Source organism: Balaenoptera acutorostrata, chromosome 5 (genome assembly GCF_949987535.1).
Source record: "Balaenoptera acutorostrata chromosome 5, mBalAcu1.1, whole genome shotgun sequence".
Classification (NCBI taxonomy): Eukaryota; Metazoa; Chordata; class Mammalia; order Artiodactyla; family Balaenopteridae; genus Balaenoptera; species Balaenoptera acutorostrata.
The window spans coordinates 112,066,743-112,080,350 of record NC_080068.1 but is presented as its reverse complement, the minus strand read 5'-3'; the positions used below and the strand labels follow the sequence as shown (position 1 = coordinate 112,080,350).

General features: G+C 42.8%; 1 protein-coding gene across 3 annotated transcripts in view; it reads left to right on the top strand.

Annotated features, from left to right (window-relative positions):
• The first annotated feature begins 2,673 nt into the window (after positions 1-2,673).
• The window catches only part of PAPSS1 (3'-phosphoadenosine 5'-phosphosulfate synthase 1), a 111,098-nt gene continuing 100,163 nt past the window's right edge, over positions 2,674-13,608 (top strand). The window contains exons 1-2 of one of the 3 annotated variants that reach the window (XM_057547015.1): positions 2,674-3,027; positions 4,004-4,156. Coding sequence is in view for 1 of the 3 variants with exons in the window: in XM_007191000.2 (XP_007191062.2) it covers positions 2,968-3,027 (60 nt within the window). In the remaining 2 variants the exon portion in view is untranslated. Of the gene's footprint in view, positions 3,028-3,222; positions 3,399-4,003; positions 4,157-13,608 lie in introns of those variants that run through there. The other 2 variants (XM_007191000.2, XM_057547016.1) reach the window with 2 other exon arrangements.

Below are 13,608 nucleotides of genomic sequence, written 5' to 3'. Positions count from 1 at the left end.
TGTCTACAAAGAAAAACTTCCTCTCATCAGCTTTTTCATTACCTGACTTACAGTTAGTGATGGAAGCCAGGGTAAATGCTTAATTCTTTCCTTTTATTTATAAGTTTTCAAAACAATGAGTTGGTTTATTAGCATCCTCCAAGTGTGACAATTAGTTCTTTTTAAATTGTCATCATTATGAATATTTAGATTTAAACATATTTGATTTATTTCAATACCTTATAGATATCCCTTTAGTGCTCTAATTGTGCAGTTTTGACAGGGGAAAGCTTCTTCAGTTTGACTTTTGAGTCCTTTTGACATAATCCTAGTGGTTTTTTTTTTTTTTTTTATCCTAGTGGTTTTTGATAATTCCTTGTTTTGGATTTGACAGGATGTTTCAGGCTCATTTGCATGAATGATGTCTGAAATAATACATTTGAATTGATAGTATCAAGGTAAACTTATGATATATTTTACCTGAAAAAAGTCTTTCACTGAAAAAGTCCAGAAATATGGACTGACTCAGAAGCACTAAACAGTCTTAGAAGCCCAGATTGTGATATCTAAATACCATTCCCTTCTGAAAACCAGGAATCCTAGGACTCCTTAGAGAAATGGCTGATTCCAAATGTGGTGCTGTGTTTTCATTTGAAGCTTTGGATCCTCTTCTAAGCTCATTCCGTTATTGGCAGAGTTCAGAAATATACTGAAATTAAGTTCTATATACAGACTGCAAATGAAGAATCCCCAAAGAAAAAGCTACAAGGAAACCATTGACAGTTTGAGGTCAAGTAACAAGATTGAAGTTTTAGAAATAACACGCTGACAGCAATGTTAAGAATGGAGTGTGTGGGCAGCAGATGCATAGGATGCCCAGAAACAGGGATTAGTTGTGATTCATCCTAGATATGGGAAAGGCCTAATATTAACACAGTAGCAGTGGGGGAAATAAACAGGGGACTGATCTGCTAGCTATTAAGAATGTATGACTGTCGGGACTTCCTTAGCGGCACAGTGGTTAAGAACCTGCCTGCCAATGCAGGGGACACGGATTCGAGCCCTGGTCCGGGAAGATCCCACATGCCGCAGAGCAACTAAGCCCGTGCACCACAACTACAGAAGCCTGCGCGCCTAGAGCCCCTGCTCCGCAACAAGAGAATCCACTGCAATGAGAAGCCCGCGCACTTCAACGAGGAGTAGCCCCCGATCGCCACAAGTAGAGAAAGCCCATGCACAGCAACGAAGACCCAGTGCAGTCAAAAATAAAAATTAAAAAAAAAAAAAAAAAAAGAATGTATGGCTGTCAGCATAACTGATGGCAACTTGGGCCTGTAGAAGTTCCTCCTGTCCTTCCACTGACCCTACCCAGGACTGTACTCTGCAGTAAATCATTCCTCTGTCGTCAAGGGCTTTGAAGTTAATAGATACTGTTTAATAATCATTAGGACCCAGTGGTCTCTATGCTATCTGAGTCCCCAGACAATGATGAGGACCTTTGCTGACATATTCCCAGTGCCCAGGAGACTAGTTACCCACTTATAGTCCTTGACTTAGGAATGCACTTCCTGTCTCTAAGCACTACTCCAATACCCTAGGTTAGCTATAAAACTGTCCCAATGTTCCCTCAGCAGTGTGGATGCAGCTGTAAATGCTTCTGGATTATAGTCCCCCATGATCTCACCCTGTAAATTACTGTATAATAAACTGATCCATTGATTACATTGAGCCACCTGCCTCACTTCCTCAGTCTCAAGATACCATCTTAGTTTGGTGGGCATTTTTCATTCCTTCTTGTCCTCCAGCAAAGAGGCAGTAATGTCAGGCCTTAGGGATTGGTGTGTATTTGTAGGGTAGGGCATTGCGTTATGGAGAAGTACTTCAGACAACTATCTTTGTGCCAGGGACAAGCTATGGAAAGGCCCATAGGGTACTGAGGGTGGAAGTGGAGAAAACTCCTAGAGCCGGCTCCCCTCCGTCCCCAGCCCATCCTCCTGTGAAGTAGCCACGGAATACTTAGGTGAATTTGAAAATGTCTTCCACACATGGACATTCTACTCTGTGGTAACCAAGGGCCCTCCCTCAGCCTGGATTTCATTCCTGTAAGGATTTCCTGAGAAGCTAATAGAGGCCCCTTTTTGGCTTAGCGGGTGAGAAGTATCCGACAGAAATCTCCTGAAAAGACATCTGCAAGTGGGGAAGGAGGCACCTTGCAGATAACCACTAAAACCAGAGAGATATTAATTACTGATGTCCAGGGATGGGGTATTGACTTTTTTTTTTTTTTGAAACTGTGCGTTGAGCAGAATTTTAAAGCTAAGTGGAACATGTGGAGAATGAGCTGTTTAGCAAATCTTCCCTCTGCGAAACTGGAAAATTCCTTTTTAAACGTGGCCAGGGCGAGAAGGGCACAGATATGGAGGATAGGAAACTGGTGGCCGGGTTTATGGAGGAAAAACCAGACGGCCGGAAGACCACGTCAATGCCTTCTGCCATCTAGTAAACAGCAGCAGGCAGCCAAACCCGCAAAGAGCTAGGGGCCTAGTACCTTTCCTTGTCTTTCCAGGTCGAGGCCTGAGACGCGTTTCCAACCTCTGCGCATGCGCAGCGCAAGGCGGCGAGCGGAGGAGGGACTCTGGAAGTTCCACGACTACCTTCTCAGGCCCCGCCCCTTCTTCAGAATCAAGAGGGAGGAGCGTCGTGCGTGCTCGCGTCGGTGCGCGCCCTGAAGCCCCGCTCCCACCCTCTGCGTCCGGTTCTCGTCCTTTGCTTCGCCCCACCCCACACACCTCTGCCCCGGACCCATTTCGGAGGCGGAGCCGAGGCGCGGCTCAGTCGGAGCCACGAGCACGAGCGCGTGCCTACGACAGCGCGTGCCAGCCCGGTCGCGAGAAGACCCCGCCTTCCCGTCCCCCCCCCACGCCGGCCTCCCATCCTCCGACTACTCTCTGGGCGCTGAGAACGAGGGCACCGGCGCGCTGTGCAGCCATGGAGGTTCCCGGTAGCCTGTGCAAGAAAGTCAAGCTGAGCAATAACGCGCAGAACTGGGTGAGTCGGAGCAGAGGTGCGGAGGAGGCTCTGGGAGGCTCCGGCTGCAGCTTGTTTCAGAGCCCCTGCCTCCCTTCCGCCTCGTCTGTATCCTCCCTGGCGAATTGGGGGTGGTACCCGAGGCCGCGGCGTCTTCCACCTGGGGCTGTGGGTTGTGCCGGGTGGAGTGGCGCGGCGGGGGCGGGGATCCGATCCAGGGTCCGTGGGAAGAACGCCCCCTTCTTCAGCTCCTCGCCTCAGAGGAGACCTCGAGGACGCTCTTTCGGCAGTGAGCTGGCGGCTGCTGAAACCTGCATCCCCCGAGGGGGAGCTGCCCGCATCCCCTCCAGTGGCCTGAAGGTCTGCGGAGGAGGCAGAGGCAGGCGTCTTTGGTACGTTTCCTGGTTATTCTTGGCTCTGCCAGTGCAGTGAGCCCAGGTTTGGGTCCATCTCCACGTCTTTCCATTTCTGACTTTCAGCGTGAAGGGAGAGTACCCAACAATGTGGCCATTCATGAGCTGAGACTGCCCTGAACTGAGGTTCTTTGTGATTCGCTGTTAAATCGGAATATCTAGCAAATAACATGGAAACAGTAAAGTGTGGGGAAACTAATGGTTTATAACGTTTAGCAAGGACTGCCAGTTTGCTTTGATGGTTAAGCAACCTCAGAAGGTTGCTTACTTCCTTAATTATTCTTGGTAAGAAACAGCCTTAAGCTAAGATTTTGTAAATGCAGAGGGGGTGGGGTGGAGGAGGTGGTGTCCAGCTCTGGAGGCCGGAAAGATATCCGTTTTAAGTTTGGGTGGAAATTTTTATTTCACAGTACAGCAAGATTATGAGGTTTAAATGCAGCCTTGTAAATCGTCATTACCCTTGGTGAGTCAAAGAAAAAAAGCCATTTCAGACAAATGTTCAAGTCATTAATTTACCACATCTGTTGTTACCAAGTATTCTCACCCGATTCCTTTCCCCTCTTAGTTATTTAACTCTTCCTTAGGTGATAAGGACGGAGAAGAGATAAAAGGTGAATTAGACCATTGGAAAGAGCGCTGGACTAGCGGCCTGGTCTCTGGTTCCACCTTTGCTGTGTAGTAGTTGTGTGATCCTGAGTAAAAACCCTCGACTTCTTTAAACCTCAGCTGACTTAAAGGTATAGTAGTGGTACTTCACTGGAGAGTTTTGAGGAGTAAAGAAGATAATGACTTGGAGAGTGCAGTGATAACACTGCTATGAAACTATTGCCACTGCTCCTGTTACCTTGAGGTATTTGCTGGTTAGGGAAATACGGTTGGCTGAATTAGGGTATTTACATGTCATTTCGGCTACACTGTCTGTAACTCATTTAGTGTTCCATTTGCCAAATAAGTGCGTGTTCTTTGTAGAGGCATGTGCTACTCATGGGGAAGGTGAGAAATGAGGGACTCTGTGCTTGCCTTCCAGTTGCTCAGGGCCTGGTTGGGGTTGTGATTGGCATTTGCCGGGTGATGAATATATCATTATAGACCCCAGTGAGTGGGGTAAGACAGCTGTTTTATCACAGTGTAGAGGGGAGATTAGTTTAGTCTGGGCGTGATGGAGAAGTGCCTCAGATTTTTGAGGCAGAGGGGAACTGTATGAATAAGGTCTAATAATAATAATAATTTATATTATGTATAATAATATATAATATTATTATTATACATAATATAAATAATAATAATAATAATTACCATTATTACCAATATTTACCAGTAATTACCAATATTACCATTATTTACTCCAGCAACAATGAGGAGACCTGTTTAACCACTCTGGAGGGTTTTTGTTGACTGGAGGTAAGATTGAATGAGCAGCATAGGGCTAGGTTGTATAGTTGTTAATGTTTGGCTGCTGAGTTGAGACTAGATTCTGTGAGAGATTTTGGACGAGGCTAGAATTTTTAATTTTCAGGGCCTTGTAAATCCTTCTTTGCCCCAGTAGGGAACACCCATCATCTTTTCCTCTCACATACATCAGCTGATAGGGACACGTGTCAGGACACATGAATCCAGGCACATTTAAAGTTCCCATCACATGATGAAATGAAATTGGTATTCCAGGAAGACTGGTCTGCTAAAGAAATTAGACACTGTTAGAGCCCAGATGTAGAAGTCCTGGAGAACAAACAGGGTTATAGTAAGGTTTAAATGAATTAATAAACTTGAAGAATGCCTGGTACATGAGCACCGGTTAAGGTCTTTGTCTTGTTACTGCTATTAATTCATACAGTTGTGAGGGTGCAGAGTACTGGGCTAAGGTGGTAGTGGAAAAGCAGAATAGATGCGTTAAGAGCATTCAAGGAAGAGTAAGAAGGACCTGACGAGTTAGGGAATGAAAGAGGGAGACGTATTAAAAGAGGATCCTGAGGTTTTAATCCTGGGAAATGAGGAGAAAAGTCGCGGCATGCAGGGAATTTGGGAAGTAGGTTGAGGGCTGGAGTGATGGTGATAATAGTTAAACACTGAAGGAGTGTTTACTATGTGCTGGAGACAGTTTGAAATTTTTTACCTAAATTAACTTATTGAATTTCTGTACCATTTTTGAGGTGGGTATCATGAGAGACAGTGGTTTAAAGCAAGGACCCTGGAACTGACTGCTTGGACTCAAACCTGGGCTTCACTGTTTACTAACCGTGTAACCTTTGGCTAGTCACTTAATTTCTCTGTGCCTCAGTTTGCTCATCTATAAAATGGGAGTGATGGCCTCACAGGGATATTGTGAAGATTAAAGGAGTTAATATATGAAAAATGCTTAGAACAGTGTCTGGCATATTCTAAGTGTTGTGTGTGTGTTAGCTCTTACAGTCTGAGTATTATGTGTGTTAGCTGTTATTGTTAGTTATCCTCTTTATTCCAACTAGTATCTCCATTTTATTGATGAAGAAGCTGAGGCACAGAGATGTCATAGAGCTTGTAAAAGGTGGACCCAGTATTAAGCATGCTGCATGTAAGGGACAGATGGCCTTAGTAGAGATAGTCTGTAGAACAAGGCTATCCAATAGAAATATAACGTGAGCCACATAATGTAATTTAAATTTTTCTAGAGGTCATAGTAAAAAAAAAAAAGTGAAAAGGAGCAGGTTGAAATAAATTTTAATATTTATTTAACCCAGTATAGCTAAAGTACTGTCATCTCAATATAAAAATGAGTTCAATACTATCATAATCAATATAAAATTATTTAAAAATATACATAAGTATATACTTTACACTTAGCACACATCTCACTGTAGACTAACCACATTTTATTTATTTTTAATTAACATCTTTATTGGAGTATAATTGCTTTACAGCGTTGTGTTTCTGCTGTATAACAGAGTGAATCAGCTGTATGTATACATATATCCCCATGTCCACTCCCTCTTGCGTCTCCCTCCCACCCTCCCTATCCCACCCCTCTAGGTGGTCACAAAGCATCGAGCTGATCTCCTTGTGCTATGCATCTGCTTCCCACTAGCTATCTGTTTTACATTTACTAACCACATTTTAAAAACTCAGTCGGGACCTGTGGACAGCACATCTCTAGGGATTGAGTTAGGTTAAGGTCGAAAATAAAGATTTGATGGTTAAATTCAAGTTAGAGAATATACTAGAGAGAAGGGAGGTGTCTCCATGTACCTACAAGAATGGTAAAGAAAATCAAGGATGAACACGCCCCTTTAGCCTCCTCTTATCTCAGTCTGAGGAAGCATCAGGTGTAATGAGTATCATTTAGCATCTGATTGAACCTTTCTCTTTTGGGACCGGTTTTCATCTGCCTTCCGTAAAACATTTCAAACTGTGTTAGCTGGCCCTCAGTTCAGACCCAGGTGTCACTCACCTATTTTGTAGACTCATGTTGGGCCAAATCCGTTGCTTGGACCCGCTTTACAGTGGAGCTGGACCCGACTACCCACAGAGTAGTCTGAGATCTAGCATTGCCGTTCGGAAGCACATACAATCTCATTCTGGTTTGCCGTTCCATTCCCCTCTCTCCTCCATGCCCCAAACTCCCATAGCTCCATATCTCCAGCACCAACTCTCCTTCTATACCTTACATCCTCAGGGTTCTACACAAGCCTTTCCTTCTGCCCTGATGCCTGTTGACCTTTATCACTTGTGGAAGTCTTCAGAGCCTCGGGCTCCTGTACCGAAACTGTGGCCTCCTGTGTCCACACGCTGTTGCACATAGGCTGAATTCTTTGTGCACCTCTGTGTTATTGTTGCGCTCTGCTATTATCGTGTATCATGTAATCATATTTCATTATAGAGGTTTTGCGTCTACACGGAGCTTCTCATGTAACAGGATGGGGATAAGGGTTAGGGTGCTGAGTAAGCTTGGGTACTTATGTTATTAAAAGTCTTAGATAACTTACTAGTACCTTAGCACAGCTTAAGTAAGAGAATAAGCTCCATATGTGGTAGAATTAAAATTATAGTTTTGTCACTTACTTCCTGTGTGATCTTGGGCATGTTGCCTAACTCCTCTGTGCCTCACTGTCTTCAAATGTAATAATGTGGATAATGAAACATAGCTTGTAGTGGAGCTAATAGGGCATATCTCATAGGGTTATAATGAGGTTTCAGTTATTTAATACATTTAAAGCACTCTAGTGCTGGCACATGAGCGCTATTTAAGGTGTTCTTATTTATTAATTCATCAAATATTTAACACCTGCTTTGTGTGTGTGCCTGTGTTCCAGGTGCTGGGGATGCAGTGGTAAAAAGACAGCAAAGGGTCCTGCTCTCATGGATATTACATTCTACCTGAGAGAGGGTTAATTGAAAAGCAAATACATGAATGAGATATTTTTCCCTTTTATCACTTCTACTTTTTCTGAACAATTTGTCCCTCATACTGTTCGATGCCTTTCGTAGAAGGCCAGCAGCCCATTCTGGATTTGGGGGAAGACTGAGGTGGTAAAAAAATGAAGCAAGCATGCAGAAATGGAACACACACAGCATATGGAAAGCCATATATTCCTCCTTCAGAGCATTGGCCTGGCTGTGTGAAGGGGCAGGTACTGAGTTTCCTTCCCTGGAAGCTAGGGAGATACTGCTGGAAAAGTTGCCTAAAGGAGAAGGAGAACTGGACTTCTACCAAGAATGTACTCCGTGTTGACTGACAACAAGAACGGGAAGAATGACAGCAGCGTCTAGATCCGCATTGTCCAATCTGGGAGCCAGTAGCCACCTGTGGCAACTTAAATTTAGTTAAAATAAGATGAAACATTCCGTGTTTCAGGTGCTACATTTCCATAGGAAACTCGTGGCCGCTGTATTGGGCTGTGCAGTATAGAACATTTTCATCATCTCAGAAAGTTACACTGGACAGGTCTAGATAGTAACTTCGGGATGGCTGCCGACATTTTTTCCTACTTATGTGTGTATTTCTGTACTCGTGTATTCGTTCTTACTTTCTTCCCCGGGGAAGGAAATTTCGAGAGATGGTGGCAACTTTGGAATCACGGTTTTGGGCAATTCTGTAGTCCTGGCTCCGGCAGGGTACCCAGCTGTCAGTTAGCCTCCCCTTAGCATAGTGGCTTCTCTAAAGTTGAAATATGAAATAAGCTTCCCCAACTTGGCTCTATTACATTGACCTTTGGGGAGTAGTTTTCTTCTCCAGTGATTTTCAACCAGGTAAAAATTTACTGCCCCCAGGGGGGTGTTTGGAAAATATCTGGAGACATTTTTGTTTGTTATATTTGTGTGTGTGTGTGTGTGTGTAGGGGGGGTTGCTTCTGACATCTGCTGGGTAGAGGCCAGGGATGCTGCTACAAATCCTGCAGTGCACAGGACAGTCCCCACAGCAAAGCACTGTCGTTAATGCCGAGGCCCAAAAGACATTCAATGCTGAGGTTGAGAAACCCTGTTCTGTTCTTTGCTTTGAGTAAGAAAAAGGGGAAATAAATGAGGTAACTCTGAAATGCAAAGCTAGTAATTTAAAATAAAATCCGATACTAGCATTTTCTCCTCCACCAGCTAGGATGTTACCATCTTTTGCTCTGAGATGGATCAATTACCCGTAGCATACCAACAACAAAACAGTCAAATCCAACCCTGAATTGTTTTGAAAGCGAATTACTAAGTGATTAGTTCAAATGAAGAGACTGGTTTTTGTTTTTGTTTTTTTGCTTGTTTTTTTTTTGGTATTTACCTAAGTGGTAATTATTTCTGTGAAATATCCTTTCCTAAGGACACAGTTCTCTACCAAGTAAGTTTTAACTGAGTAAACAGTGGAAATATTGTACAGTACATATAGAAATCCAGTTAGATGACTGCAGCCATTGTTCTTATTCTTCTCTGTAGTTTCTTTGATGCTTGCATCCCTTCCCTCTCTTTATCTCTCATATGTTTAAGTGTTCAGTTCATTGTGTTTTTAGTATATTCACAGTTTTATAACCATCACCAATATCTACTTTTAACATTTTCATCACCCCCAAAAGAAACCCTGTACCCATTAGCAATCATTCCCTATCCTTCCCCTTTCCCCCTCTCTAGCACCTGCCAACCAATAATCTACTTTTTGTCTCTGGATTTCCCTATTCTAGACTTTCCTATAAATGTAATTATATAATATATGGCCTTTAGTGTCTAACTTCTTTAACGTAGAATAATGTTTTCAAGGTTCATCCATGTTGTAGCATGTATCAATACTTCATTCCTTTATATGGTTGAATAATGTTATGTTATATGGAGGTATCACATTTTGCTTACCCTTTCATTAGTTGATGAACATTTGAGTTGTTTCCCCTCTTCAGTTGCTATGAATAATGCTGCTGTGAACATTCATGTACAGTAAGTCTCCTACATATGAATGAGTTCCGTTCTGAGAGCGCATTTATAAGTCCAATTTGTTCGTAAGTCCAACAGAGTTAGCCTAGGTACTCAACTAACACAGTTGGCTATATGGTACTGTACTGTAATAGGTTTATAATACTTTTCACAAAAATAATACATAAAAAACAAACACAAAAAATAAAGCATTTTTAATCTTACAGTACAATACCTTGAAAAGTACAGTACAGTCCTGGCTACATCACTGCTGCTTTTATGCTTGCTTCTGGACATCCTGGGCTTGAAATAAAGATACTGTACTACTGTACTCTATACAGTATTGTACAGTAAAGTACACAAAAGCACAACCACTTGTAGAGGACGCATCCCCATCATGTATGTGGGGAAAGCCCCGCTGTCACCATAGTGGGAGGCAGGGGCCTGTCACAGTGTAAAGGTGTCTTTCTCTCTTTATCGTTTGTCTCCTTCCCTGAAATGTTTCTGATCCGTTTTACTCCCCGTATCTAGGAGGGCTCCATCAACAAATGATGAATGAACAGGTAGTCTCAGGCTCATTTCTGACTTCTAGGAATCTCTTATGGCTGGACTTCCCAACTGGAGGTCATCCAGGGCCCCTTCCATTAAAAGTATTGACAGTTTAAAATATCCATTAAGTAAATATTTAAGTGTTCTTTAATCTTTAAAACAAAATAGTTGGAGAGCCATAATATATATGCGGAGTGTATGCATGACAGTCGGTGATCGAATAGGCATGCCAGTATCTTAGCTCTGATTCCGGAGATCTGGGGTAGGGCCTGAGATTCACTTTCTGAGAAGCAGCCAGGTCATTGCCGGTGCTGCTGTGCCCCATGCTTCGTAGCAGCAAGGTTTTAAGTGTGGCCTTTTCAAGTTGTTTTCCTAACCTCCAGGAACGTATGAGCCTCACTCTTGCTGTTTGTCTTTGGCTTGTTAACGTGAACGTCCGAAAGATTAATTTCAGTTATCAATAACTCGGTGAACTAAAGCTTTCTTCTCATTGTATTCTTTTCAGTTTTATCCACATGGTACTCTACCATCTCTCCAGTTTACTCACAGTATGTCTTGGGATACAAAAGACACATCTGTGTTACCATTTCAGGTATTCTCTTTGGAAGAATATACTGTTTGGCAGTCAGTTTAAGATGGGTGGTGGGGTGAGTGATAGATGTTGAAGTCCAGAATTATGCTTGATATTTGGTATATTTTCTGTGCCTTTACAAATTTCACTTAAAAATGCAGAGTTCTTCATAAAATCATCATAAACTCACAAACCATGAAATTCTCCTAAATAGCATCACAGGAGAAGTTAATTTGTCCCATAGGGAAGTGGATAAAATAACAAAACAGCCCATGTGGAAATTAAGGTGGGTCAAAAAGGGTCACAGGGCCACTCGTGTGGGTGTTGAGGACAGCAGTTTGTAGAATGTGTAGGAAATGTACACCACACATATGAGAGGCCACCTGACGTTAGCCTAGTAACAGGACTGGTAGTCATTTAGTCCCAATCGTAGAAAGAGAAGGAATTCTTTTAAATTGTCCCAGTTCTGCTATTCTTAAGACTTCTGAATGTCAATCATCATTTCATTTGCAAGTTATACAGAGAACACAAATCACGCTTTAAAATAAATGCCTTATATCTAACTTTTACTGAACACTGACTAGACACAAGAAAAGAGGTTGGGTGTTGTGAAAAACACAAAGAACTATAACTCATAGTGCTTGGCCTATTCTCCCAAGGAAGTAAAAATTATATACAAAAAGACGTTGTATAAAACGGTCCATAAATAACAGACGAATCCTATGGGCAGTAAATGTTACAGGGACTGGCTTGGGTGTATGTACAACAAGCCAAATATTACTATAAACCACCCAGACTCTTAGAAAAGAATAAGCCTGATTTCATTGTTCTGTGAATAGAAACTAGGGCATTGAAGACTCTGAGAACAGGAATGGAGAGTTGGAAGGAAATAACTCACTGATGCATCCACTAATGTCATGTTTTCCTGGCGGGATTATAGGAGGGCTTTGGCTAGAGCAGGTGGAAAAGGAAAAGAGAGGGGAAGGGGAACTAGAAGATTACATATGGAAGTGACCTTTAGATTTTTAGTGAAATTCAGGCATACACCCACCACCTTGCAATTCTAATAGTTTTAAAAAGTGCTCTTTGATTTATTCTGAAAAACCAGAAGGTAGGAGATTGTAGCAAATCTTATTTTAAGTTTGTGTTTTAATATGGAAAATATCAAACATACATTAACAGTAAGCCTCCTTGTACCCAGACTGCCATATTTACTGCCAGAATTCTTTTAAATGTAGGAGGCAAGAAGCCCGGAGGGAGCATACTTTTCTAGTGATTAAAACAATCTCTTATCCTATATTTTCTCTCAACCACAGCCTCAGCATTTTATAGCTTCTCAGTTTTTATACATTCTACTCAATTTAAAAAGAAAAGCAGAAGATACTTTATGGTGCCAAAATGAATTAAAACTCATTAAATACATGTTTCTTCTTGCCCCAAAGCAAAGTAACTTGGAAAAAAATCCTGAAACAAAACGACGAAGTCAAACAGGTTCTGCAAGTGTAGGCAGCTAATGTGTATAGCACCCTCCTTGTGCCCCTATCCCAGTCCTGTCCCCTTCCAGCAGACCCAGCTCCTGTCTCCTCTCCTCCCAGGCTGCCTGCCTGGGAGCTAAAACTGGATACTGCAGGAAAGAGGGGCCGCTGCTTCCCGGGAGACGCAGATGTCTGGGTCAGACACCCCGGGTTTTGTTTAAAATCCTGGAAATGCAGAGCTGGAAAGTTATGTTTGCTTCATCAGTTTAACTGAAATGAAATGGTTTGGGAGACCCATAGTAGAATTCTTCGTGATTATTGGAACTATTGATACATCTGCTAATGAGATGGTTAGTGGGGGAGGGGTGCAGCTTTTGTGGTGGGCCTATTAAAAGAATAGTCAAATTGTCCCTTTGGCTCCTGAGGACACCCCCAGGGCAGTGAGTGAGAGTAAGATGCAGATGGGCAGAGATGCTTTCTCCTGTACACTAGGGGGATTGTGCAGGGAGAGGGGGAAAGAGATCCTGAACCTCAGGCACCTTCTCAGGCCAACCAGTTTTAGAAAAGAACACATCTGGAAGTTGAAGATCTGGATGGAAATGGTCCCTTGACAAAGTCCATGTTCGTGTACCTATAAGGGTGTTTGTTCCCCATTTTGAAGACCTCTGGGTCAAGGGTGAATCAGTCTGACTCTTCCATGCCTCAACCTGAGCCACTCACGTGGCTGCAGAAAACATGGTCATGGCCACTGCTCTTGCTTTAGATGTGTGACCGTTGCCTCCAGACAGCTTGTTTGGACTGCCCAGCAATCATTCTGGATTTCCCCAGTTACTTTTTCACTTTTCTTCGCACTTGCTGTTCCCTGTCTGGAAGGTGCTTCCCTCAGAGGTCATCAGAGATCTTAAATAGCCTCTTTTTGCTGAAGCCTTCCCTGGCCACCCTGTCTAAATATCACACTTCCTATGATATTTCGTCACTTTTTTTGCTTTATTTACTTTTTCCCCCTCTTTGATACTTACTTCTAACTTACATAATTTCCTTATTTATCTTGGTGTTTTCTTTTCTTGCCTCTATTTTTCCTCTTAGTCCAGTGGTTCTCAAACTTGAACTGGCATCCGAGTCACTTGGAGGCTTTAAAATGCAGATTGTCAGGCCCCACCCCAGAGTTTCTGACTTAGTCTGCTTGGGGCAGGTCCTGATAATTTGCATTTCTAGCAGTTTCCAGGAGATGCCAAAG